Source organism: Cricetulus griseus, chromosome 7, assembly GCF_003668045.3.
Source record: "Cricetulus griseus strain 17A/GY chromosome 7, alternate assembly CriGri-PICRH-1.0, whole genome shotgun sequence".
Taxonomy (NCBI): Eukaryota; Metazoa; Chordata; class Mammalia; order Rodentia; family Cricetidae; genus Cricetulus; species Cricetulus griseus.
In genome coordinates this window covers 47,171,069-47,198,989 of record NC_048600.1, presented here as the reverse complement: position 1 = coordinate 47,198,989, position 27,921 = coordinate 47,171,069, and the positions used below count along the sequence as shown (strand labels likewise).

The 27,921-nt window shown below is 49.1% G+C and overlaps 1 protein-coding gene across 2 annotated transcripts in view; it reads left to right on the top strand.

Annotated features, from left to right (window-relative positions):
• The window catches only part of Ergic1 (endoplasmic reticulum-golgi intermediate compartment 1), a 97,307-nt gene that overhangs the window by 44,833 nt on the left and 24,553 nt on the right, over positions 1-27,921 (top strand). The window contains exons 1-5 of one of the 2 annotated variants that reach the window (XM_027425189.2): positions 1,651-1,685; positions 5,150-5,211; positions 10,828-10,900; positions 21,384-21,478; positions 26,012-26,136. In XM_027425189.2, the coding sequence (XP_027280990.1) occupies positions 1,666-1,685; positions 5,150-5,211; positions 10,828-10,900; positions 21,384-21,478; positions 26,012-26,136 (375 nt within the window). In that variant the 5' untranslated portion in view covers positions 1,651-1,665. Of the gene's footprint in view, positions 1-1,650; positions 1,686-5,149; positions 5,212-10,827; positions 10,901-21,383; positions 21,479-26,011; positions 26,137-27,921 lie in introns of those variants that run through there. The other variant, XM_027425188.2, reaches the window with a different exon arrangement.

The window sequence follows — 27,921 nt, the reverse complement described above, 5'->3', positions numbered from 1 at the left end:
GATACAGGACATGTTTACATGTTTAGTACATATTTGCTGAATAAATGATGGATTTCTGAGATTTCCTTTTGCCCTATCAGGCAGGATCCTTGGGAAAGGAAATGAAGTCCCAATCAAATTTGCCAGTGAGGGAGCATGAGCCCAGTTCCCACTAGTGTGGGGTAGTTGATGGCTTTGGGGACAAAGTACCAGGAGCAATACTGCTTCCCAGGAGCTCAGTGACATTGAGCAAGTTCCCTCCATCTGAGCCTCAGATCTCCCCAGGAGAGTGGGGTACCAGTGCCTGCCATGGTTACCATGACAAAGCTAAATATGTGTGTCAGAGGGCCCAGCCTGGGCTGGAAATGGCCTTTTGGCATCACTCTTTCTAGAGCTTTGCCTCCTGTGCTTTGGTCCAGGTCACACCTCCTTGTCCCCGGTGCTACCCCAACAAGCCGTGGTGCAGCTTGCCACCTAGCACACAGTAATCCTGTGCTAAGCTACACCTCTAATTCAGGTGCCTGCAGGGACCAAGCTTCTTCCCAAAACAGACTAAGTGGAATTTTAAGTGGTAGCTCCCTTTCAATTTTTTTCCATTTGAATTTTAAAAATATCATTATTCATTTTGAAATAATTTTGTACTTAGCCCCAAATTGTAAAAATAGCACAGAGTTCTCATGTGCCCTTTATCCAAGTGTCCCCAAAGGTCAACATCTTGCATCATGTCCTAGTTGGATCTATAATGTCCCCAGAGGCCCTTTGCTTGAAGGCTTGTTCCATAGGACAGCAGTGTAGAGCAGATTGGATTGTGGACTCTAGTATCATCTGTGGACTCACCCAGTAGTGGGTTCATAGCTTAAAGAACTGTTGGGATGAAATGGGCTGAGATGCAAGTCACTGGGGTGAGTTCTGAAAGGGAATCTTGTCCCTGATCCCTTGTGTTCTTTGTATCTATCTGTCCATTGATCCATCCATCCATCCATCCATCCATCATCCATCCATCCATCCATCCGATGACCATGAAGCAAGAATCTTCCTCTGCCACCTGCCTACAACAGTGAGACACATGTTCTACTGTACCCTAGGGCCTAAGCGGCAGAACCAGACAGACAGACTGAGACCTCTGGAGCCAAGACAAATTTTTCTTCCCTGAAGTTGATTTTCTCTGATACTTTGTCACAGCCGTGGAAAGCTGTCAGACATAATCATAATGCCACCATCAAAGCAAGGTCAATAATGTTATATGGTGCCACCAGCAACACTGCAGAACTTACTCAGTCAACTTTTTTCCCTTCTCTGATGTTGAGGCTTTGATTAGTCTCCCTCCATCAATCTCCCTTCACTGCCCTTCTCTCCCAGAGTGGACTCTGATGCCCATCCTCCACCATTTCTTGCTTATGTTAAGCAGCTGATAGCTAACTACAGACTCCTGGTTTTGAAACCGTAGTTTTCGTATTTCCAAACCATGAGGCTTTTTTTGCCCATGGTGACATGGCCAGAGATTGGCTAGGTTGTAGCTCCCACAGGGCACTACTACCGTTTCTGCCTTCAGCTGAAAGGGACCTGTCAGATCTGTGCACCTCCTTGTTTTTCATCCAGGGAAACTGAGGCCCAGCAAAGGACAGGGATTTCCAAGACCATCTCCTTGCCTGCAGCTTGTTTGTCTGGTCATCTCAGGAGTCCCACATGGCTTCCACCCTGCTCAGGTGACCTTTTAAAGATAGGCTACCCATGTCCTTCAGCGCTTCCACCCACAGTCATGTGCTAGGCTCATGGGCCCTGTCTGTTTATAAATGCCTCTTTGTGTTCCATTGTGTTAGACAACATTTGAGAATTCGGGCATTTCCTTGTGCAGTTCCAAATTCAGGGTCCTTGAAGACTCAGAACATCTGACCACCCTAAGCCCACACCTCCACCTGGTACCCCCATGAGTGCTCCCTGACTCACACTTTATAAACACGTGAGCTGGGAATGAAGCTCTGTGGGTTGTTTGTGCAGTGCTCAACACTGAGAGAGAAGACAAGCCCAGGGAATGATCCAAAGTAAAACCCTTATAAGTGTGTGCCGAATTCACACCATCGCAGGTTGAAAGACTGTATTGGCCCCATGTGAGTCAAAACCACCTACATTCCACTGGGTTTTTTTCCTCCCCATTCTGCTGCCTCCCAGTGAGTCCTCTGACAGCCCCACAACAACAGCACCCCACCTGGGAGGCCTTGGCCATGGCCTGGCACTGGGAACGCCTCACTCCCACTCCACTGCTCCCCAAAATAAAACACAGCGTCCCGGTAACCATGTTTGTGGCCTGTTCTTAGTCTCTGCATCTTCATGCCCTGTGACAGTCTTCTCCTCTGTGCAGACATCACCTCTATAGAAGCCTCACTGGGACCTAAGGACCCTTCTTCATACCCTGGTGTCTCTAGCTGACCAACCTGAACACTATGATAGTAATTCTCAACCTTCTTAATGCCGTGACCCTTTAATGCAGTTCCTCATGTTGTGGTGACCCCTGATCATAAAATTACTTCATTGCTACTTCATAATTGTGATTTTGCTATTGTTATGAATTGTAATGTAAATATCTGATATGCAGCCCCCAGGTTGAGAACTGCTGTTCCATGAATTTTCCTGCCCAATCTTCTTTGTCTCTGAGGGCAAGCTGTATGTTTATAGGCCAGACCGATTAAGAGTGAGGGCTAATTAGAGGACCAGCAAACTCTAAGCACTTGCAGAATGCCAGGCATGGTTCTAGGAACTTTATATGCCTCCAGTCATTGGCCTTCCTGCATCTACGAAGTAGGTAAGGTCCAGAGAAGTTAAGTGTCGTGCCCAAGATAATATACAGTGCTGGGGTGATGGTTGGGCAGAGGTTTGAACCTCTCATTGACCTCTCCTGGTTAAAGATGTGTCACTAAGAAGTGATGTGGTTGAGTTGTGTAGACCTCCCAGCCTCTTGGTCACACCCCAGCCCTGACAGCTGAGCACAGAGCAGACAGATGAGAAAGTGGCAGCCTTTAGCCTGGCATCCCATAGTTTTTCTCCCTTGAGGCCTTAGCAGATAGGTGGCTCGTGTATAATTAGCAGAGTTGGGTACCAGCCTTGACTCAGACAAAGCTTTAACAGGTGTGTTTGGTTTCCCAATCACCAAAGAGGAAAGGGGCTGTCTGCCCCAGCCTCTCCCTGAGGTCGAGCTCCACTTTCTAGCTTGAGGGCCGATGAATGAGAGCTCTGTTAAGAGGAGACTGGCTTCCTGCTGCTTGTGATCCTGGGAAAGAGAGGAAGCCTTGATGCAGTGGGGAGGAACTTGGTCCTGCCTCAACTCCATATGCCAGGTTTAGTTGACTTCCCCATGGGAGGCCTTACCCTCTCTGAGGAGAGGATGGAGGGGGGGAGTAGGAGGAAGGGGGAACTGTGGTTGGTGTGTAAAATGAATAAAAAAAAGAAAAGGAAAAAAAAAGGAAGCTAAGTGCATGGAAGCCCCCCCCCCAGAAGGGTTTTCTTATACTCCCCAGTCGCTTTGTAGGATTTAGCAGGAGCAGCCAGCCCTGCTTTTGTAAATGAGGAAACTGAGACCCTGAGAAGTAAAGTTACAAGGCAAGAAAGAACATTTACCACAGTTTAAGCCAGAGAATTCTGATTCCAGAGTCCTAACCGTTAATTGACCAAGGGCAAGACAGTGAGAATTAAGTCTGTGCCCATTTGATATTAGGGTTCCACATCTCCCTGTCATATCCCAGGATTTCCCTGGCCCTGGTGATGTGCTCAGGAAAGAAAAGGTAGGGAGGGCAGCCAGTGGTGGGGGGCCATCCTTACCTCCAGCTGACCCTGGGAAGACAGGCACAGTGGACCAGAAAGGGGAGGTGGAGGCAGGAAAAGGAGGAAGGAATGAAGAGGTGGTACAGAGCAAGAAAGCAGTGTCTGGTATAACTCAGGGACACAGAGCCTCCCTATGGTCCCCTAGACCCAGATGTCTGGTTCAGTAGACAGTCACTGGGCCTGTGCTTACTGCCTGCCAGACCATGCTTGGCGACAAGACCCAACAAAGCCCTTTGTCCCCAGGAATAAGTTAAATTCGCACAGAGGCAAGACCCACCAAGAAATGTGGACAGGTATAAACACATGAGGGGGCCAGGTGTTGGTGACACACACCTTTAATCCCAGCACTGGGGAGGCAGAGGCAGGTGGATCTCTGTAAGTTTGAGGCCAGCTTGGTCTACAGAGCGAGTTCCAGGACAGCCTCCAGAGAAGCCCTGTCTTGAAACAAACAAACAAACAACACCCCAAAACAACCCCCCCCAAGAAACCACACATGAGGGGGTAAAATCATGTATAATGAGCTTAGGCCGTGTCGTGGATAGATGACGTGTGATGGGATACACTAATGGGATGCGGAGGTGTGCTGGCTAGATTTATGTCAGCTTGATACAAGCTAGAGTCATTGGAGAGGAGGAAACCTCAATTGAGAAAATGCCTCCATAAGATTGGGCCACAGGCAAGCCTGTAGGGCATTTTCTTAATTAGTGGTTTTGGGGGCAGGCCCAGCTCATTGTGGGTGGTGCCATCCCTAGGCTGCTGATCCTGCATTCTATAAGAAAACAGGCTGAGACTGGAGAGATGGCTCAGAGGTTAAGAGCATCGACTGCTCTTCCAGAGGTCCTGAGTTCAATTCCCAGCAACCACATGGTGGCTCACAACCATCCATTATGAGATCTGGTGCCCTCTTCTGGTGTGCAGATATACATGGAAGCAGAATGTTGAATACATAATAAATAAATAAAATCTTAAAAAAAAAAACAGGCTGAACAAGCAATGAGGAGCAAGTCAGTAAGGGGCACCCTTCCATGGCTTCTGCATCAGCCCCTGCCTCCAGGTTCCTGTCCTGTTTGAGTTCCTGTCCTGACTTCCTTTGATGGCAAACAGGAATATGGAAGTGTGAGCTGAATAAACCCTTTCCTCCCTGACTGGCTTTTTGGTCTCATGGTGTTTTGTCAGAGCAGCAGAACCCTAACTAAGACAGTCGGACTCTCGTAAGGCCTCTCAGAGCATGTTGGAAGGGACTCTTGATAAGAGCTGTGGTTGTTGACCCAGGTGGCATGTCACCAGCACCCCCAGCCTCTGCCTCTAGGCCTGTACTCTACACATGTCTGATTCCTTTGTTTCTTCTCCACAGGTTTGACATCTACAGGAAGGTACCCAAGGACCTCACGCAGCCGACATACACTGGTGCCATTAGTGAGTAACTGCCCTTCCCACCGTTACCTACTTCTCAGATAGCCATACTTCTCCTCTGTGCAGAACTCTGAACAAGGAGGAAAGAAAGAAGGAAAGTCACATGGGAGAGAAGACGTGCCCAACATTCCACAGGCCTGCCCTTCACCTCTTTCCACACAGCATTTCTATCTTTGCTGTATAACCTGGCAAGGTAGAACCATCAGTTGTGTATAGAAAGATGCAGAAAAATATCAATGCAGTCAGGGTCCCTGATCTCAAAATCTTAAGTTTTTTTTTTTTTTTTCCTTGTTACAATGCTAGGGATTGATGTTCTACCACTAAACTATGTCTCCTAAATCTAAAACTATATGCCTTAATCCAGAACTCTGAGCCCTGACATGTACCATGTACTGTGAGTGAACCCCCCACCCCCGTGTGATGGGTAGCACTGATGTGATACTACCTCTAGGCTGTATGGATAAGTATACTTGAAACATGAATTGCCTATTCAGACTCGAACCCCATTCTCAAAATACCAGCTATCCTAAAATCTAAATACAGGGCCAGTGAGACGGCTCAGCGGGTAAGAGCATGTGCTGTGTGAGCCCGATGGCCTGAGTTAGAGCCCCAGGACCCATGGTGGAAGGAGAGGGAGACACACACCATCATCACCATCACCACCATCATCAAACAATAGTAGTAAATTACATAAAATTTTAAAAAATAAGAACTGAAGGGGAAAAAATCCAAGCGAGCAGACCAGAGATGGAAGGAAAACTTGCTTTTGTCTTCCTGCCTTTGGAATTATTTGAATTGTTAGTAGTTTTAGTCACTAAAAAAATTCACAGACTCACTGACTTGGTTCAATCAGAGGAACCAGGAGTCTCAGACACGTAGCCATTTGCAGCACCAGGTGGGGAAGGCATAGTCTAAGCCTAGCAATTGTGTCAGCAGGACAAGAGAACCCAAGGACCAAAGCTGGAGCAAAAGGCAAACCGTGGCTGTAGGTTTGGAATCTGAAAAACTAAAGGATAGGCCTTTGAGCCTGTTGTAAAGGAATTGGAGAGGGAAGACCAACTCGCTAAAGAATCCTGGGAACCCCTGCGAATACTCCTCCTCAAGTGTGGGTTGGATACAGCAACTTGCTGCCAAAGAAAAAAGAATAGAAATAAAACATTAACTTTGCCGCAGGGGAACCTGGAGATGACAGCTCAGCCGCTGAGGGAGGTTGGCATCACCGTGATTGGTCACGTGGATGCATGAATGCCTGAGTGACGTTCAGAGTCACCTTGCCACTGAGGGATCTAACCCCTTAAGCTACAGCCTGCTGAATGTGACAAAGCATCCCTGTCCCAGACTGGAGGTTTTCTGCCAGATACCAAAGCAGGATGCTACCGGAAGGGCAAAACCTTGAAAAGCTGAGGGAAGAGGGAAGGGCCACCACAGATTGTAGAAGGACTTAGGAGGAGTAAATGCATAGTAGGGTGCAGGATCTGTTCCTGGAACAGAAACAGCCTTCCTGGGAAAGCCAGTGAAACCTGAGTAAAGGCTCTGGCGGAGCTAGGAGCATGACAACAGCACAAATTCCTCCATGCTGAGAAAATGTGACAAATGCTATGGTTTTGTCAGGCATGAACAGGGGCATCCACGAGAAGCTGTGTGGGCACAGTCCTGGCTTTGAATCCATTACTGTTCCACAACAGAAAAGATCCCCCAAAATAGCACTCAGAACAAACCAAAGTCACCATTGAGTAAGTGGGAACACTTCGGCTTCATGTCTCCAGTCCTCAGAAAGGGGAAGTGACTCATCAAAAATGCCACTGTTTACAGAAGGGACAGTCAGGATTAGGTCTTGAGTGGCCCCCACATGCTTGGTATCGGACAGAGAATCTCACAACTGCCCCAGCCTTGCGATGTGAACAGAGGCCAGGTGATCAGCCTGGAGTCCACTCTCAGGTAGATTGGTGACCTTGGAGGTCCCCACAACTCCAGCTAGCTCTTTTAGCCCTCCCTCTGGCTGGGTTTCTTAAAGCAGCATGTACCTTCTTCCTTTGTGGAGAAGAGAACCCTGCCTGGGAGCTCGCAGGCCTTCCTGTCAGGAAGAGTTAGCTGGCTTCATCCTCCTATGTAGCCTCTGTGTGTCCGTGGACAAGTGGGTGGGGCACATGAGCCCTCACTCAGTTCGTAAGTGACTCCTGGTAGCCTACAGCTAACACATGAATATGTGACCCAAGAAGCCAGGAATCTCGGTGCTTCCTTCCCCCCATAGGAAAAAGACTTGCTTAGACTATGAGAAATGAGACTCCTATCCTCTCCCTGCCACCACATAGCAGCTCAGCCTCCCTGCAGGTTTCTCCAGTCTTGGCTTATCCAACCTGTTGAGCAATTGGGTATGTGCCCTGCACCACTGTCCTGCACACGAGGGCCAACTGTGCCACCTCCCCACCCTGTGTCTCTGTTGCTGAGCACAGGATACATCTTTCCCACCTCCATCGACAGCTCTGCCTTCTATCCAGCCATCTCCTGTGTCACTGCCTGGCTGGCCTGTGGCACAGAGGGTAGCCAGCCTGATTGTAGCCTATCGTCATATGGATATCCTTGCCAAGTCTTCAACTCTTCTGCAGCCATTGCTATGAGGTAGCTCTCCAGGGTGAAGGAGCACTGAGTCAAGGGGATGTACACTTCCAACTGTTTAGAAAGTTCTGCCTGGCAGCCCTTGGGAACGTGGTATGATGAGCATTTCACCACACGAGGAGGAAGGTCTGAGACATGGGAAGCCAACCCTTAGCTACCATTTAGTGCACAAATATTTATTAAGCTGGACCTAGGGCCAGGCCCTGTGCCAAGCTCTGGGACAGTGCTGATGAATGGGCTTCGGTCCTCGTCCTTGAGGCTCATACAGCCGAGCCAGGCAGGCCAACTCAGGCATGCGCCATTGCATTACGCTGTGGGATGACTGCTATTAATAGCTGAAGGAGACAGCAAAATTCTGGGGCTTGAACGTCAGCCTTTGGATTTTGCCTCCTCCCTTACCCAGCTATGTGACCTTGGACGGACTCCTTGACTTTCTTGCAAACTGTAAGGTCTCAGGTCTTGCCCCCTTCAACTTGGCAGCACCCGGCTTCCTACTAGCAAGCATCTCCTGAGGTTACATTCCAACTGCCCAGGGCCTGAGTCAGTTTTAGAAGTCTGGAGTCAGAGAGCCTCCAAGCCTTGCCCAAACATGGATTGAAAGCCCTCATCCAGCCTTTGAGATCTGAAGGCCTTGGTTGGAACACTTGCTACCTGCTTTCATGTTTCTCACTGTGCCTTTTCTGAGCCTACTGTGTTAGGCACTGAGGCTACAGTGGTACCCAGACTTCTCCTCTGGTTCCCCAGTCTGAGACAGGATTAGGCACACTTATATAGTAGGACAGGGTCCTTGGACTCAGATGCATTGTCCCGTCTACCTGCTGGGTTAGCCAGGCTTTGGGCCAAACCTTGAGTAAGCACACAGGTCTCAGAGAAAGGCTGCCCCAATCTCTTCTTCCATCCACCACAATGTGGGTAGTTGGGACCTTGGGGTGTATCTGCAGGCATGGAGCAGGGAGGGCAGCTAGAAGACCAACATTCATCCTAAAGTCAGCAATGACCTTCAGAAAGCCTCCTTGTGTCATATAGTGCAGTGTCCACTTGGGCTGGTGTGGACAAACTGATGACAAAATGTGGGTCCTGGGTAGCACTGGACAGAAAGGTATAGCTGCAGGATGCTGTGCCTGTTGACAGATTTCTTTCCCAAGAGGCAGTAACCACCATTGAGAGCAGAGAGACCAGGAGCCAGGACCTAGGTCGGTAGCTGAGCCACTCAGGATTTATTCCACAGATGGAAAGGATAGTTGAGGTTAATCTCCATGCCATGAAGCAGGCAAAACAAGGCCACTGTGTGAACTGGGACCTGTTTACAGATTGCTGAGTGTGTGAAGCATGGCAGAAAGAGGGTGTCTTTCATACTGCTATTGATTTAAGTGAACAGGGGCTCAAAGTACGTATATCTGCATTACATATGTCTGCATATATGTATGTGGATATGCACTTTTTGTTTTGCTTATGTGAGACTATCCTGGCTAGCCTGGAACTTGCTGTGTAGTCTAAGCTAGCCTTGAAATTTGGGCAGTCCTTCTCACCTGAGTTCTGCTCCTGAATGCTGGGCTTATAGATGTGGGTCACCAGGCCTGCCAACATATACTTATTTGTGTGTGTGTGTTATGTAACATATATAACATAATTTACTGATATGATGTTTATGTATATTAATATTTTCATGTGCTTGTATGCCCAGTTGGAACTTTTTCTTGTTTATAATATGCACATGTTCTCTATTTTATGCCAAAGTAAAGCCTTTAAATGCCATGCCTATACAGCTTCTTCCAAGTGGGGCAGATGTTCCAGTCCCCATCTCTTTCCCTTCCTTCTTTCCCTTGAAGCCCAAGTTCTCAGAGTCTTTCTAGGTGCCTTGACCATAGAGGATAAGGGGACCCAGTACCTTCTCGCTCAGCCTGGATTTTTATACCAGAGCCCCCATCAGGCTAGTGCCGTGGTGTCTTGATGGAGTGGTTTGTTAATGCATCATCATGGGCATGTAATAAGTGCTCAATAAATGCTGGTCCTTCCTGAAGACAGATAGGAAATTAGGTAAGTAGCAAACAGACAGATGGACATGGACGGAAATGCTTCTCTACTGTTACACACATGCTCGTGGAAGACAGATAGGAAATTAGGTAGGTAGCAAACAGACAGATGGACATGAACAGAAATGCTTCTCTACTGTTACAGGCTCGTGTTCCAACAATCCTGCTGTAATTTCAAAATAATGTAAATAGAAATGGTCAATTCCAGTCTATGGCATACCTCAGCTCAGCCTGGCAGCTTCTTTGGTGTGTTAACTGTCCCTCTGGTGACTGCAGGTTGACAGGTGCCATGACCCCACTGCCACTGGCTAGCCTCAGGCAGGGCTGTACATATCACTAAACTGGGAAGTGAGCCCAAACTGCCACATGGCTTCTGCTGATTCTGCTCTCACCCTGTTATAATGCTGAACAATGCCCAGGTGGCTGACTGAGGGGCAGACCAGTGGTAGGCTGTGCCTCAGTCTTTGGTTCACTGATGTGCAAGAGAACTCTGGTCTCAGACCCAGTGTGGGACAGGGACCATGTATTTCACAGAAGCCAAGAATCTAGATGGTCACACGGTATCTCCCAGATGTTCACTGTGGACAGAGTGCCTTGTAGTACACCAGCACACTGGCCTCTTCCAGGCCAACCTCCACATCAAAGAGATCTTTAGGAGTCTAGCAGAGTCTGTTGCTTTTGTGAAGAGGCCCACCCTGACCACAGAGTCAGGCCAATGGCAACTTTCTGGGGGACTCATACTGAGGCCATGAGTAAAAAGGGGGTCACACTGAGGCCATAAGTTAAAAGGGGACACACTGAAGTCATGAGTAAGAAAGGGCTTTGATGGTCTCTGGGAAGGTACCCTCACCCTGTGTGTACGCTGGGTCCTCTAAGCATCTTTCCGTCCCTGTAGTGGTAGGGGCGTGGAGGACCAGCCTCCTTCCTGAAGCATCCTGCACCCTTAACACTGACTCCATGTTTCCCACAGTCTCCATCTGCTGCTGCCTCTTCATCCTCTTCCTCTTCCTGTCCGAACTCACTGGATTCATCACCACGGAAGTGTAAGTCATTTTTCCCTGGGGCAGCTGGCTTTCTGGGGTCCAGATGAGGAGAGAGGGTGGAGCTTGGAAAAGGGATGAAAGCCTTGCAACTGGCTTGCTTCTATTTCCAAGTATGCGACATCATAAAAGGGCTTTAAATTTGGAGTGAGATTGAGCATCACTTTGTCAGAGTCCTTCGTCTCCCTTTGGGCCCAGGATTTCCAGGTCCACAGACTGAGCAATCACACACACACACACACACACACACACACACGCACGCACGCACGCACGCACGCACGCACGCACGCACGCACGCACACCCTATCATCATCATCATCACTGGCCCCGAGTTTGGCCAGTGGGTTTTCCGTGAGTCCTTTGATGTTGAAGTGGGAAGTGCTCAGAGGCTCGGGTAGTTTCCTAACAGAGGGTGACGTGCCCCTCTCATTTCTCAGGCCCACACTCAGGAGGAGTCAGCATGGGTTTCCTGGCGACTGGCACCAGTCATCCATCTCTGATTCTAGAATTAGCTGTCCCCAACTGCCTGGTAACCCTCCTGCCTTGGCCCTTGGCTGCAAAGCCTCTTTGTCACTGTGCTTACAATTTGTGGACTTGTCATGGGGCTGGGTCCTGGCACCCCCTTCTTCTTCCCAGCCTTGGAATTTTCTTTATCTACTCATGGAATGTCTTGGTTTCCTTTGCTTTCTTCCCAGCCACAAGACAACAGGAAGCTAAAAACAGGCATCGTGGCTTCAGCTGTCTGTTACTATCTTTGCACCCAAATAGCCCCCATTTTATGAGAGAAACTGAGGTTATGAGAGGCAGAGGTACTTGCCCACAGTGGCAAAGTGAGATGGCTTCTGAGCCCTGAGAAGCTTGGCCCCACTTCCCCTTAGCTCACATCTGACGGTAGCTTCCCACCTGCCACTGGTGTAGGAACATCTGCCTCCCTGTCACTTTGACCCTGTTTTTAACCCAGGGAGCTTCTTGGACCTGTGGAGAGAGCACCAGATGAGGCATTAGGAGACACAGAAGCAGGATACTGCTTTGCTGTGTGACCCTGGGAAAGTTACTGAACTTCTCTGAGTCAAATGTGTGAGAGTAGATCAAACTCAAACTTCACTTCCAACTTTGGAAAAGCTTTGCTTTCCATGACAGGAGGCCATGTAGTGGCAAGAGCAGGGGTTTGTTTCCCACAGTCCCTGACAGGTGACTGTGACCATGAGAAGCATCTTCTTTGTATGTATGTGTGTTACTGTGTGTCCCAGGGATTGCTCTTGTCACAAGCTAGAGGTGGGAGCAGGGAGAATATAAAACCCTGAAATACACTGACAGTGTTCTGGGTGGGCATCTGCTGGCCTCTGCAGGCTGTGCTCTCCTCTAGGATGAAAGCCACTCTCCAGGGTGGTATGTTCTAAGTAGCTGATAGCTGTGCACCTGTGACAGCAGCAGGGTGCAGGTGCGCAGGCAGGTGGATTCAGTATTGTGGACAGAAGCAGCAACAAGTGCAAAGGCCCTGAGGCAGGAATGGCTTAGGGTCTGTGAAGAATGGGGAGGCTGGCATGGCGGTGGCAAAGTGAGCAAGCAGGGATGTGGAGGCCAGGGTAGGTTGAGCTCTAGCCCTGTAATTGCTTAGTTAACAGTGCTTCTGCTTTGACTGTGGTCTCCTAAAGCTCTCTCTTGCTGCCGTGCATCCCGTGCCTGCTGGATGCAGACACAAGCAGACTAACTAGTCTGTAGTTGTTCCCCCAGTTATCCTTGAGTTTGTTTCTGGGACCCTCACCACAGAAGCCCAACACCTCAGTCCCTTCTGTGTCATTTATATAAAATCTACACATCATTTGCATAAAAGCTACCCATAATCTTCTTGTGTATGGCTTTTTGTTTTTTCTTTAATGATGTGTTTGTTTTTATTTTACATGTATGAGTGTTTGCATGTATGTCTGTATACTGTGTGCATGCATGGTTTCCCCCAAGGCTAGAAGAGAATATCAGATCTCTTGGAACTGGGTTTACAGAGGGTTGTGGGGCACCATGGGATGCTGGCAACTGAACCTGGGTCCTTTGCTAGAGCAGGCAGTACTCTTTAATGACTGAGCCATCTCTCCAGCCCCTTGCTTTTGTTTTTGTTTTGTTTTCTGAGATGAGGGTCTTATTATGTAGCCCAGGCTGTCCCCCTGAATCCTGAGATCACAGTTGTATGTCACCATGCATAGTCCTCCCACCTACTTTAAACTGTCTTCACGTTACTTGAATATATAATTAAGTATAAATGCTATAAACCATTGCTAAACCAATGGTTTAGTTGTGGGAGGTGCTCTGAGGAAACATTGGTGTGGGGTGGAGCTAGTTAATGAGAAGTGTGGTGGGGATAGGATAGATAGATGTATGGACCTGGTGTTTTATGAAGACTGAACAAGATGACTTGGCTAAAGGGTACTTAACCCAAGGCCTACAAACTTTGCCATCAGTCAGATCCTGTCTCTTGGTGTATTTGTGTACCCTGTAACACTTGAGGAAGCTTTAGTCAGCTCAGCCCAGTGAGGGCGTGCCTGTGGCACTGAGGTATGGCCACATACAAGTGACTTGATGTCAGAGCTTGGGCCTGCGAAAGCTGTGTAGCAGGCTGGGCTGCTCAAGCAAGCCCTGACAGTGGACTTTGTCTACTGTTTACCTAGGGCAGGGCTGTCAGGGGCAGAGCACAGTGTGTTCCCTATGCTTTCCCCTCCCCTGCTCAGGGACTTCCTCTTCCTGCCTCCTGGATGCTGTGGTCCCATGAGGGAGGAAAGGGCTGAGAAGTCTTGAACCTGGCCCATTGACTGCTCCCTGCTACCTCCCTCCCTGTCCTTCCTCACCATGGTACCAACTTGTTAGGGGTCCAGGCAGGCCTAAGACTTCACACAGCAGTCTAGAAATGGTTGTGTTGCCCACACTGGGCTCCTTTCTTTAATAGAACCAGCCTGGTCCAGGAAGCATAGGATAGGGGAAGCTGAAGGAGAATTCATCCTGGCCCAGGAAGTGTAGGTTGGGGAGAAACTGAAGGAGAATTCATTCTCTTTTGGGGCAGCCACTCGTCCTGTCTGGTGGCTTTGTGACCGACCACAGTGGGTCAGCGGATTCCTCTGGCCATGAGAATGTATATAACTCAAGGAAATGAGGTCACCGCTGGCTGGGTCAACACTGCAGCCCTGGCCTGTGGTTGTCGGTGGCGTGAGATGCTCATTCTGCCCCGCTGAGTGAGAGGGAGGAGGTTTGATGGGTGATTGGCTTCCGACCTGGGCTTTGGCCAGGCTGTTGACCAGAATGAAAAAAGGTGTCCCCTGGGATATTCAGAGGTTCAGTGTATCCAGGGGCATACCCACCTCTCAGAAAGTGGCTGTGAAGTGTTCTAGCCCTTGACTGCCAAGTTCCTAAAGGCTTTAATAGTTATTCACCTAGTAGGGTTTATGATTAAGAAAAAATGTAGCTGCTCAGACCCTCCACCAGTTGTTTTTAACATACTATACCTTATGGTGCTTTCTAGGTATCGTAAGTGGCCACACTCTAGGCTCATATGCCCAGGTCAGTATCTTACAATGATTGCCTCAAAATTTGTCACAATACCCCTTGAAGTTTCTGGGGGAAACTGAGGCACCAAACAGCTTTTAACCCATAAAGTTAGTAAAAGGGGAGGAGCAGAGTCTAAGCACTGTGGACATCCACAGCCTGGGCACCCCATCCCATCATCTCTGCAGGGCATGTTTTAGAGCCTCGAGTGCATAAAAGCCATGGCTTTTTTGGTCAGAATTACTGATGGTTAGGTCCATATGCCTCAGTGGGCAGAAGCATGCACTTAGGCAGAACTCACAACCCAAGTTGGGTCCACTCAACAGACTTGTCCCCTGACCTCCCAGTGTGTACCCACACACATATCATACACACACACACACAATAGTGATAATAAATTAAAATTAAATTTAAAACCTATTTACTGGAAGACTGGCTCAAGGCTCTCCTGCAGAGTTAAGGTAGCAAGCTGGAAGAGGCCACTCAGGAAGTAGGAGCTTGGAGATTACCTTGAGCTGGGTCCTAACATGTCCCTATACTGAACCAAAATTGGGGAGACTAGGGGCTTAGCCAAAGGAAGAGTGGGGGGGGCTCCCTCCTACCTAGCACCCCTGAACTGAGTCTCGATTGTGGTCAGGACTGGTGGAACTAAGATATCACATTGGAGAGCATCCAGGCCTCGTCCTTAGCAGTGGGAGGCTTGAAGACTCCTGGGCTCAGCGTGACAGATTCGTTGTTGAGAAAGATCACCCCTGAAAAGTGGGTTTGGGGAAAAGAGAACATGAGCGGCAGGCCCTGGTAAGGAGTAGGCAGCTGGCTGTGGAGGGCATCCGTCTGTTAGGCAGTCATTTTCCTTTCACTACAGAAGTCAGGGTTTAAAAGCCAAGGGTCTGAGGCTTACTGGTCAACCTCCCCTCCCACTCTTCACCCTGCCTTTTACAGCGGCCTCCCCACTGCATGGAAGTTTCCATTTGATCAGATTGTTAGGCATGGAGGCCAGCAACCTTGGGCAGGAATCTGAACTATTCAAGTGCTCTTCTAAAAGCAAATAAAATTGTTTTCCATAGATGTCATCAGACTCACGCCTCAGCCTAGAATCTCAAGGCCTTCGGCTGCATTCCACCTACATCCCCCCACCAATACCTCCCAACCCTTTCATCCTCTGTCCCTACAAGGCCAATTCTCACCCACCTCCTCCCATGCATTCAGGACATGCAGTGCTGCGCTGGTTGGTGTCCCCCACCTGGAATGGGCCTTCATCCCTCCACCAGCACACACCCTTCCTCTTCCTGGGACCCCTGCGAACCTACACCCACACTCTCTTGTGCACCCCCAAGTTTGCATTCATTCCTCAGAACTCAAGAGTCCTCATTCTGGTGGGGCGGGGCGGGGTGGCGGTGGGGGGGAGCTCAGTCACTATTGCTTTCTCCAGTGTGAGAGGAGGAGGTAATAGAGGGAGGTTTGTAGAGCTGAAAGCCTTTGGACCTAAGGGCCTCCATGTCCCGTAGGCCCTGAGGCGCTAGGGTGGTCCATCTGAAGATTATCAGAAAAGACAGTGATGCCTGCATCACCAATCCCCCTGGGGGATGTCCTGCTTTCCAGGGACCCCTGTCCTCTCCATAGAGTGTAACACAGTGGAAAATGCAGGACACTGCCTTGGTAGCATCCTTCTCTGCCTCCTACAGTCTGTGTGAACCCAGCCAGTCATTTGCGCTCCTTACTGAAGACACAGTAATCCTGTCCAGCACTAGATTGCTGTGTTACAGGGATGCCACGTGCAAAATCCCACTGTTGTCCCCAGCATGGTGTGGGCATCTCCCAGCTTTATTCCTGGGGCAGAATATACTAGGCAGGGCTATGCCACCTCTTCATGCATAATGCATTTGACCTTCACCACAACACTTTGCAATGGAAACAATTAGTGTCCCTGTTATTTCAGCTCATTAAATGTTGGTATTAACAATAAAGAGAATGGCTGGAGACTGAGCTTCCAGTCTGTAGTAAGAATATGCTCAACATTCCTCTTGTTTTCATTGTCCACCTTAGCAGTCTCATTATTGCTATATCAGAATCATTGAGGGCCGATGGGACCCTAGAGAGTGTGGTTGATGTTCTCATGTCACCTGTGCACCTCCTCCACCCCCGGCTCCAGATGACTTACATTACCCCACAGTGCATGCTGTGCACATAGTAGTAGCACTGTATTTATTTAAGGAACAAGGAAAGAGGTCATGTGTGTCTCATACAAACTCAGTTTCTGCTTCTGAAATTTTTTTTTAAATCTTCAACTGGTTGGACCCAAGGATAGAAACCCTGTAGAAATGGAGGATCAACTGTTATGAAAGACCGAGTTTATTTCTAGGGAAACTGAGGCTGTTGAAGATAGTGCCCATTGTCCAAGGTCAGTCAGCCAGGAGGTCAACCTTGGCAGCTTGGGTACTCCTTGGCATTGCGTTTAGAGCCTGTGGTCAGCCCTGGAGAGAAAATGAGGCATGTGCTTGTTCTAGCTATCTAATCTATCTATCTGTCTGTCCATCTGTCTGTGTATCTATATATTTATTTAGCTATCTATCATCTATCTCCTGGCCTGGGCAGCCTGAAGCTGTAGCCTAACCTTCAGTAGCCCTGAGAGCTGTTGAGAATCCTTGCTCATTTCCTTTCTCCTTCTCTTTCCTTCTCCCACCTCCCCATCTTGGTTTCTTTTTATTGAAGTATGTATGACTTCCAGCAGATGCAAAAGTTGAGGTCAGTGAACTCACCCTCCTAGCCATCATCTTAGTTGAGCCTTGATAGATTTCTGCCATCTAGAAGGCTCCTGTGCACCCCCTCCTACCACCATTCTCGAGACCTCTATTGTCATAGATTAGTTTCCCTATTTTAAACTTCACCTGGGACTTCTCCAGTTATTCTGATAAGGAAACAGGGCTTGATAGGTGAAGCACCTGTCCCAGGTACCTCAGCTTCTAAGTGACAGTGGCAGGGAGGACAGCCCACAGGCCTTCTTATGTACTGAGCTGGTTATGGGGTGTTGGGCAAGTAAGAGTCCCTAAACTGTAGTGTACCCACCAAATGTTTCTTTTCTTTGAGGTGAGCTAATTTGTGGCAGCCTGTCGGCCTTTTAAAACCAGCTCATCCCCAGCCAGTGGAGCCAGTCAGCCTTGGCAACCCTGCACGGGTGGCTGTGGGTGAGGCTGCACCTGGGGTGGCAGGAAGCTAGCTGGCCTGGAACATTTGCCTTGGACACAGAAGGCAGCCTTGCTGACCTCATCAGTAGGCGGTACGGTGACTGAGCCATATACATCTTACAGCCACGAGGAGCAGCCAGCTCTGGCCTTACATAACCACCAGCCCAGATTGCCAAAGGCGATGCATTTGTCCTCCCTTCAGGCACCACAGCCCCTTTGTGCTGTGTGGCCCTTCAGCCCTGGCAGCTGCCTGCTCCAGTTCTTCTGGCTAGGAGACAGGGATCCCTGCCTGGGAGAAGCCTCCCTGGGGCAATGAGCTCACCTGAACCACACCTGGGATTTGCCTAACTCTGCTGAGGTCATCTCTCAGGATTGCCAGGGAATGACCTCACCCCATAATCCCTGAGCAATGCACAAAGGTTTGGGTCTTACCGAGTGGGAAAGGTGGGCGCGTATGGAGGAGTCTCGCAGGAAGGGAAGTTCTCACCCTGGACCGCTGTTCAGTTAACCACACAGCAATATCCTTACTAGACTGATAATCCTTTGAAATTGAGGCTGTGGGAGAAACAGGTGCTGAAGAGTTAGGAAGAAAAATTCTAGCAGAAATGGATCCTCCTCTGATTAAATCTCATATGGCCTGTTCACTCCTTGCCCACTGGTTCTACACAGTACTTGCCAATACGCTGAGCATTGCCTGTATAAGCCTCTGAGTCCCCCTCCCACCTCACATCCCATGCCCTTGACCCTAGAGACTGAGAAGAAGAGGAGGAAACTGGGTAGCTCTGGAAACTTGGAGCTTGGGCATGAGGCAGACCTCAGCTGAGATTCCAGCCCAGTTGTTCTACTGTGTGCGCTTGGGATGAAACACGCCTCCTCTGAGCCCTGGTTTCCTGGTTTTAAAAGGGGAATGAGGACTTCCCACAGGAACAGATAGGATGGCATGAATGTATATATTTGACTCCCTTGATTAGGGGGTGTAAGGATTCAGGCATTATGCTGGCCTGCCCTGTCACCTGGCAGAATACACTCAGGCAGTACCCTGATAAGCCCAGGTGCAAAGGACCCCTTTAAAAGAAAGACCTCCACCCACTTATACTCTCATCCCACTCTCTCTTTTCCTCTCTCTTTCCTGCTGTTCCCCTGGGGCAGACAGGACTTTTCCTGTCTCTCTCTTCTCTTCTGTCTTCTCTCTGTCTTCTCTCTGTCTCTGTGTCTCTTTACCTCTTCTCTCTTTCCTTACCCCTTCCCTTCCCTTTCTAATAAAACTTCTCACTTAAGCTCTGTCTGCCTGGCATGTTTGTTCTTCTGCCTCGGTCACCCTCACCTGCCATGGGATCTACCAAGGTCCCATGCACAAGGTCCCCCTCAAGCTTTATCATAACAGGGAGTACCCCTCTCCACTTTTGCCCATCAAATTGAACTGGGCGTTCAGTGTCTGGCTTTGTCCCTGAGCCACAGTTCTTGTTAATTAAGCACAGGCTGTATCACATTCAATGAAGTCTTTGTAAAAACAAAATTCACTTGCTGGGCCCGATCTGTTCTTTCCCATCAAGATGACTGGTCATTCACAGAGCTCCTTGGGAGTCCTCCTCCAGTACAACCTGTCCCAAGGGATCTAACTATGTGGGTTATTTCAAATATTTGTTTTATGGCCTTTAAAAAAAAAGAATTTTTACCATTTTAAAGTGTGTGTATGTGTGTGTGTGCGTGCACACACGCCCTGCACATGTGTGCATATGGGTATGTGCATGTGAGGGCAGGTGCTTACAGAGGCCAGAAGAGGGTACTAGTTCCCCTTGAGCATTGTGAGCTGCCTAACATGGCTTCTGGGAAACAAACTTGAGTCCCTGGAGTGCTGTTAACCACTGAGCCATCTCTTCAGTCCTATTTTATTTTTAATTGACAAAATGGGGTACAAGATGACATTTTGATAAACTGCCAAATTATCAGTTCATCTAGTTAGTACATCCATCACCTTAAACATTTATGCCTTTTGTGAGAGAACACTTAAAAATCTTTTCTCGCCAGGCAGTGGTGATGCACACCTTTAATCCCAGCGCTAGAGGAGCAGAGGCAGGCAGGTCTCTGAGTTTGGGACCAGCCTTATCTGCAGAGCTTCCAGGACAGTCAGGGCTACACAGAGAAACCCTGCCTCAAAAGGAAAAAAACCAAACAAACAAAAAGCCACAACATGTTGTTGCTGTAGTCACCGTGCCTGTGCCGTAGAACATCAGGGCTCCTGTCATCTCTAACTTCCTATCTATTGACCAGCATCCCTGGTCCCCATCCATGAGTGTTTAGCATAGCCTAGCCCACCTTCTCCCACACTTCTCAGCAGCCTTTGAGGCCAGGCCTAGAGTTGGGGTTCCCCCCATGGGGAATTATCTGGGCAGCTAGCATGTCTCCTTCCTTATTGCTTCTACTACATGCTCATGGGCCCCTGGCTTAGTGAGGAAGGAAGGAACTGGAACCATCCATTTACATGGCCTCCCTTGGCCCATCCCATGTGTGTCCATCAGCATGCCCTGCCTGCTCCCAGCAGCCATGGTTTCTGGACCACTGTGGTCACCCACTATCTGGTCTCCTTGGTACATAGTGACTCCTCCAGGCCTCCAGCCTGCTGAGGCACAAGCTTGGCCATGTGGCTGTGCTCAGTGTCACGTCGGCTGCTCAAGCTGTCACAGCGCCACACCTGGGCTCTCACACTGCATCTGCCGTGACCCTCTTTCAATCCCTCTGTCAGCCTAGTCCCTCTCTGCTTGGGGCCTTGGTACATGCTGTAGGGCCCTCCTCCTCCCCCTGCTGAGACCATGCCTTCTCGTTGTCTTAGAGACCTGCAGGCCTCCTTGTGGCACTTAGGAGGTAAGCGAGGTCTGATTCTGCCTGTGAGCCTGATGAATGCAGAGGCTATGTGACTTGACACCATATCTGGAACCTGATAGGCAGTAGATGCCTCCCAAACTGTTGAATAAATGTGTGTTGTTACTGTCCCTGGCAGCGAGGTGGTGTAGCTGTCTGGGGCCATCTGCCCTGTAACTCTGGCAATGGAATAACGATCTCATCATTCACCCCTGCAGTCTATGGTTGTGCTACCCTACATGCCACAGCGAACATGACAGACGTGGTCACATGAAGGATCTTGAGATGGGAACAGCTAGGTTAGCCAGCCGGGCCAGATAAAAACCACAGGGGTCCTGTGTGAGGGTGTAAGAGGTGGAAGTGCTGTGGGAGTATGTGGTGAGCTTTGCTTAAGCCTTTAGCTTTGTTACACTTAATTATCTGGTCCTGTGGGAGACTTGGACTTCATCCCTGGAACTTTATAAGGAGGGCTCCCAAAGAGCAGGCAGTAGGCACTGTGTACCTATTGGTGCCAGGCCCTGGGCCATAGTGACACTCTATTTCCCACTTTACGGTTCAGCCACCCCATCAAAAATGGGCAGTGTTGTTCCCATTCGATAGATGGGTTTATTGAGGAGACTGTAGAAAGTGCTAGAGCCAGGATCTGAACTTGAATCTGGCCAAATGTTCTTCCTGGACCCTTCCTTCTTCCTAAGTAACTGCTCTCTTTCCTGGTAAAGCTGTGTTGGAGGGTGGATTTGAGCCTGGAGCCCTACCTCCTGGGACCTGGGCATGTGCATGCTGGTGTACCCACATGGGTATCTGGGTCATTGAGCACTGGCCACCAAGTGAGGTGGCTCCTGGCTGTCCATCCCCTGTGGGCAGGATCAGTGTTTCCATCTCAGTCTGGGCTTCTGTACTTGTCTGTCCCTCAGGGTGAATGAGCTCTACGTCGATGACCCAGACAAGGACAGCGGAGGCAAAATTGACGTCAGTCTCAACATCAGTTTACCCAATTTGCACTGTGAATGTGAGTATTCCAAATAGCCTCCTGTTTCAGCCCGCCACCCTGCGGGTGATCTGTGTGCAGACGTGGTGAGCCATCTGGGATGAGCTAAATGCATGCCACCAGCTGCAAATCACACATGGCCTATGACAGCCCCCACCTGTTTTTTTTTTTAGATGAATATAATTAAGCATGTACCTGGAGGTTTTCTGGACTCAAAGACATCTCATATATCTCTGTAGAGTGACTACATTGGTGCAGGTGGCACAGGGCGTTGGAGTCGCTCTGGTTTATTAAGCCTAAGATCCTGAGCAAGTGACTTATGGAGAGAGGAAACCACAAAGGAGAGAGGGATGGGACCAGACCAGGCAAAAGGGTGAGCCCAGAGGTGTGTGCAGCTGAGGTGTGGTTTCAGGCTGGCATCCTGCATGCCCTGGAGTGTAGCAGCGCCATAAATCTGCCTCATCTGTTAGCAGTGTGCCAGGGCTATTATTATCCCTGTCAGTGGCTGATGGCCACAGGATGGTTTCTGTGGGAGTCACATAACCTCTCGAGCAGTTAAAGTGAGATGCCAGTGGACCCCAAGCCCCAGCCTGCACAGCCCACAGCTATAGAAGCCCATGTCAGTGAGATCTTCCTTTCTAACTTCAGATCTCTTCTGTTTACTCTTTTAATCAAGACAGAATTATTTCTATAAAACAAAACACAGTGGAAGTCTGATTTAGAGGCAGCCCCCACCTCCTTTTCAGACAAACATTGGTCATCTTAGTTTCCCCTTTAGCAGCAGAGTTTCCTCTGAGATGGTACCTAGCCACACTGGTGGGTTATCTTCTCTGCAATGATGGTTCTAGCCATCCCTCAGCCCCACCAGGTCCATAGCCTAATACTCAGCCTCCTCCCACCCCTCCCTTACGATCACTGGACATGGCTCAGGAGCACAGCCCACAAGGACAGAACATTGGGTGGGCCCAGACAGAAACAGGGAGACATTCAGCTCTGTTCCTGCTTTTGGTGAGAGTGACATCACAGCTTTGAGCCCACATTGGGCCCAGGGCCAGAGAACCTGTTGAAATAGGTCACTTTTATTTATTTTTATGTTTTCATTTTTTTCTCTCTTCTTCTTAGGAAAATAACTTATCTGGCAACCTTTCTTTCAGGAGCTGGCTGTATCTGTGAAGCAAGGAAACTATTAGTCAGGCCAGGGGACTAGACCAGCAGAACCAGAGTTGGAGGGAGGTAGCCCTAGTCTCAGTCCCAGATCCAGACAGTGTGACTTTGGACAGGACAGGCGACCCTAGCTGCTGGCTGGGCCAGTCTTTATGCTCTGCTCCCCATGGGTTCAGCCAGCTCTGCAGGGCTATGACTTGAACCTTCCAGAGTCCAGCACAATGGCTTTTCTTTCAAAGACCTCCAGGTCAGGGTGTAGCTCAGTGGTGTGCCCAGTGTGCTTGGGACCTCAGGTTCCAGTACCACTCACATACACAAAAAGACTTCATTATACACAAAAATGCACATTCATCTTTGTATCTCTGGAAAACCCAGAGAAACAGAGGAAATCATCCGTAATTCCACCACCTGATGACGGGGTCTGTGGACATTCTGACATCATTACGTCCCATTGGCATCCCTCCTGTGGATTTCTGAACATGGCTGAAGTCATACTACATGTATCATCTCATATCCTGCTTTCAAAAACAATATATTCTTAGCCTGGGACCAAGGGGGTAGGTAGAGCTCTTGCCTGGAATGTTAAGGCCCTGGGTTCCATTACTGTTCATTATACAACTAATACAGGAATTATTTCCAAGGTACACCTTCAAAATACAGAACTGTAGCCCAGTGGTAGAGTGGATACTTAGAATTTTGATACAGAGGGAAATATAGATACATTTTTAAAAACACAAAAGTACCCCTTTTGTGTTCCTCTTTGTTGTCCTTGCATGTCATTATTCCCTAAGCAGCCTATGATGACTGTGGAGGCCTGTTTTCCCTGTCGGTGTGTTTATCTATACGCATAGTCACTCTGTGTGTACAATTTCACACCCATAGATTCAACAGCTGCAGGACTAAAGCATTCAGAGAAAAAAATGCATTGCATTTGACCTGAAAATGGACAGACTTTCTTCCCATCGGTACTTCCTAGACAATATAGCACAGGGAGTTACTGTGTCATCATTTTGTTAGTGTAAAATGCCAGAGACACCAACATCAGAAGAGAAAGGTGTGTAAGGGCCGGGTTTTGCACGTCTCAGTCTGTGATTGGCTGGTGCATTGTTGTATAGTGTGATGAGAACATGGGGTGGGCAGATCTGTTCCCCTCAAATCAAAGAAGCAAACGAGAGAGGGCAAAAGGCAGTGATTTCACTGTCCCCTTCAGGGGTATGGCCTACTAATGATAAGGATGTCCCACTAGGCCCCACTTTTAAAGGTTTACCACCTTCTAGAAGCACCAGAGGTTATGGTCCAAGCCTCCATCACATGGGCTTTTGTAAGGAACTGTTTCAAAGGATGGTAGCTACTTACAAGGCATATGCATTGTACTGGGCTTGGTGAGTAACCCAGAGAATACCAGGACTGGAACACAAATACCCCTCCATTTTACAGGGGGAACTTAAGCATCCCAAGACTTGGCTGCCTGAGGATGCATGTGTATTGGGATATGTATCCCATTTGCTTTTTGTGTTCTTCCCAGATAGCTAGAACTCTACATATTGTAGAACTTTTGTGAAGTGTACACACACACACACAAACACACACACACACACACACACACACACACACACACACACACAGAGCTTTTTTAAAGTTACTTATACTATTAGTGAAATAATAACCAGCTATTTTCCCACCAAGGCCTGTTCTGAATCAGAACTGTGTTCTGGACAACTGCCTGTAGATAAGCTCAAAGCAAGACAGTCTGACTCCTTTGCAAGCTTTGTTGCTTCTCAGTTGTGAGCTCTTTGTGCCTCAGTTTCCCCTGATGTTGGCTGGATAGTTATAACATCATCTTCCCCACAGAGAATGTTCAGGTCCTGTGCTCTTACATAAAACTCTTTAGCGATGTGTTTAGCACATAGCAAGTGCTGTTGTGAGTCCTGGTCTCCACAACCAGCCTGTGATAATTGAGTCACAGAAAGGTTAGGTAGCCTGTCTTCCAGGGACCCAGGGACAGCTTCTCCATGCAGCCAGTAAGTGTATTCTCTACCTGCCGCTTTGCATCACAGATGAGACCCGATCTACCAGCCACCATCATTTTGACAGGCACTTGGGTGGCTTCTGATTGTCATGGTTTCCATCAAGGCTGACTGGAGTGGCCTTTTGCACATGTCCGAGCATGAGTATCTGTGCAAGCTGGCTTCAAGTGGAACTATTGAGTCAGGCAGGGATTGCTTGTATTTCTTTAGCTTTCTCATTACAGACCAGTGGCATCATCTGTGATGGCCATGTCACGTGCCTTTCCACACTGGCTGGCACATCCTTCCCCTACACCCACTGAGGAACTCAGCTGTTCTCATTTTCCCTCTATGCTGGGTTGTCTTTAAAATAGCTTACTTAAAAAGATCTATTCTTTCTCTGTGTCAAGCTTCCTGTGATGTGCCTGCCAAGAAGCTTGCTACATTCCCAAGGTGGACAACAGCCTCTCCCTGTGCACACTGGGACCATGTCAGGGAACACAGTATAGCAGCCTGCTCATTGTTACAGGGCAGAAGCTGAGCCACAGTGAGGCTACAGAATGATGTTGGAGTCAAGACTGGCATTGGGGACCACAGATCTCTCATGTGTGGACTAAAGAAACACATAAAAGGGCCTGTGCTCCTGGAGGGTGCAGCCTGACTTTTCCCATGATGCCACTCTGGTGCATAGGCAGGTGCATGGGACTTGGTACTGAATAAAGGAAGGTGTGAATGAGAGAGAGAGATAACAAACAAATGAATGCCTGAACCTTTTCACCCAGTGACCCCAGAGTGTGAGGTGTGGCAAGTGCCGACCCTAGAGAAGCACTTGTCACGTGCTGCCAGTCGGACCCTGTGCTGAGTTCCATACCTACTAACTGTGTAACCCACACACAATTCCACTGAAAGTCCAATTTTTGTCACCTCATATTTCAGAAAGATAAACTGAGGCACTGAGATTAATGAGTACCAGAGTCATGTCACATTGGTGAAAGGACACAGTGAGGATCTAGGTGGCAGATCAAGTGGCACACCCCTGTGGTCCCTCTTACCCCACAGCTTCCTTTTGACTTGCATGTAGCTGAGTCACTGAGACCCTGCAGCCTTGGGTGGTCTAGCCCCTGCTTCCTCCTAGCTCTTCCTCCATCCTCGCTAGCTTCAGGCAGTGGTAGGGGTGCTGTGACTTTGTGGAGGGAGATTGGGGGAGGGGGACTGTTTAGGACACTTCTCCCTCTGAGCCAAGCAGCCACTTTGTCCTCTGCTGACTCTTTCTGTGTAGCCTTGGGTTACCTGGGCTACATGGAGGGCTAAATCGGCCTTCTGTAGAAGTGGGCTGGTCCCCACCTATGCAGGGGTGTGTGACTGCTCTCTCTGGCCCCCACAGTGGTCGGGCTTGACATCCAAGATGAGATGGGCAGGCATGAAGTGGGCCATATCGACAACTCCATGAAGATCCCACTGAACAACGGAGCAGGCTGCCGCTTTGAAGGCCAGTTCAGCATCAACAAGGTATGGAGACACTGCCTGGGCCCTTTTCCTGATCCCTACCCACTCAACCCCAACAGAACCCCTAGCAAGTCGAGAATCAGCACCATGACTGCCTGGTCATTCTCTCTGAAACTGGATAGACTTTGGGGACTCCCTGGGATTTCAGGCCCCTCCCTGATGGTGGCCTTGCTAGAGTGGAGGACACTGAGAGAGGTAAGAAGACCTGGCTTCAAGTCTCAGTTTCTCCTCCTCTCCAAGCAAGCAGTGGCCCACAGGCCACCTGAGGTTATAGCTGTGATGGTAATAATGCCACAGTGGCATCACCCATGTCACCAAGCTCATGTTGGGTAAATGAGTGAACGGCCACCATTCATTCCTGGTTTGTAATGTGTACCTTGTGTCAGAGACAGACATAGGTTCTGGGAACATGCTGTACAGATGAGTGAGGTTCTGAGGCAGGTGTTGACAGACAGCCAGGATAGCCCAGTAGACAGTCCGCTCTGTGGGCTGCCTGGGGACAGGAGGAGGCCAAGAGCTGAAGTGGAAGAGGACAGAGTCAACAGTACTTAGCTGTGACTTGGGGGTGGCACGTAAAGCACCCACGGACCCAAACACTCTGCTGAGTACTGTTTTGCATCTGAGGAAGCTTGGGAAAGAGGGGTTCTGTGGGAGGGCCTGGGAATCAATTCTGGTTAAGTTTGATTCCCAGAAGATATCTCCAGGGAAATGTTAAGCCAGAATTTGGAGATGTGTTTCTGGGGTTGAAGGAGAGAATTTGGGGTAACAGGCCTTCCCATAGGAGTCAGCAATGAACAGTGATGCGGGAAGTCGTGGGTTTAGGTTGTGGACACTCTGAATAGGCACCCCCAGAAGCATTGGCTTGGGAGTATCAGGGAGGCAGAACCATAGGCTTTCCCTCCAGCCTCCTGAAGCCCAAGACTCCTGCCACCAAACTCTTAAGGATCCCAAGCTCTTCCACAAAGAGGATGTAAATCCTTGTTATAAACCTGGGGGACCACTAAAACCTGAAAGAGTACTGTGGTGGGGAATGGGTGATCTCCCTGGGGTGGGGCTGTGGGGGGTGTCTGCTGGTGACAGTTGAAGATTACCAGGCACATGTGTACACGGACCCACTTCCCAGTTGTGAGATGTGGTCGCCTGCATTTGAACTTGCCCACTCCTGATGACTCAGGTGTCACAGCACCTGCCTTTTGGCAGACATGTCCTCTGCTCTTTTGGGTGGGCTGTGTTGTGTGGATCCCAGCTGGCTCTGGATGAACCAGAACTTGCCCTCTAGAGTCAGACCAACCAAAGCCTGACTCTGGTGTCCTGGCTAAGGGTTCTGAGTGTTACAGTATATCCAAACTCTGGTTCCCTCATCTGTAAGGGGGAGGGAGAATGGTGTTAATATCTACCTCGTAATGACTAAATCACGATGAGGTGACTGGACAGGCATAGACACCCTTTCCTTCCCTGCCTTGTAACCCATCCATAGGCTATTGCCCTGCCCGTGTCAGCCTGTGCTTGACATCAATTTGGCATAAGTGCGTCTGCACACTGCACCTGAATAGCAGACATGCAAGGAACTGGGCCTCTCTGAGCCAGAGGAGGACATGGTGGCCAGGGCACCTGTGAAGGGGCTATCCAGCCCTTGTTCTGTGACCACTGTCCAATGGATTCTTACTGGTCTTTAACTAGAGCACAGGAGTCCAGTAGCATTTAAAGGACCACAGCTAGGTCCGAACCCTGAGCCCTGCCTGTGGCTACTGCCTTTAACATCTGTATTAAACACTCCATGACCAGAGT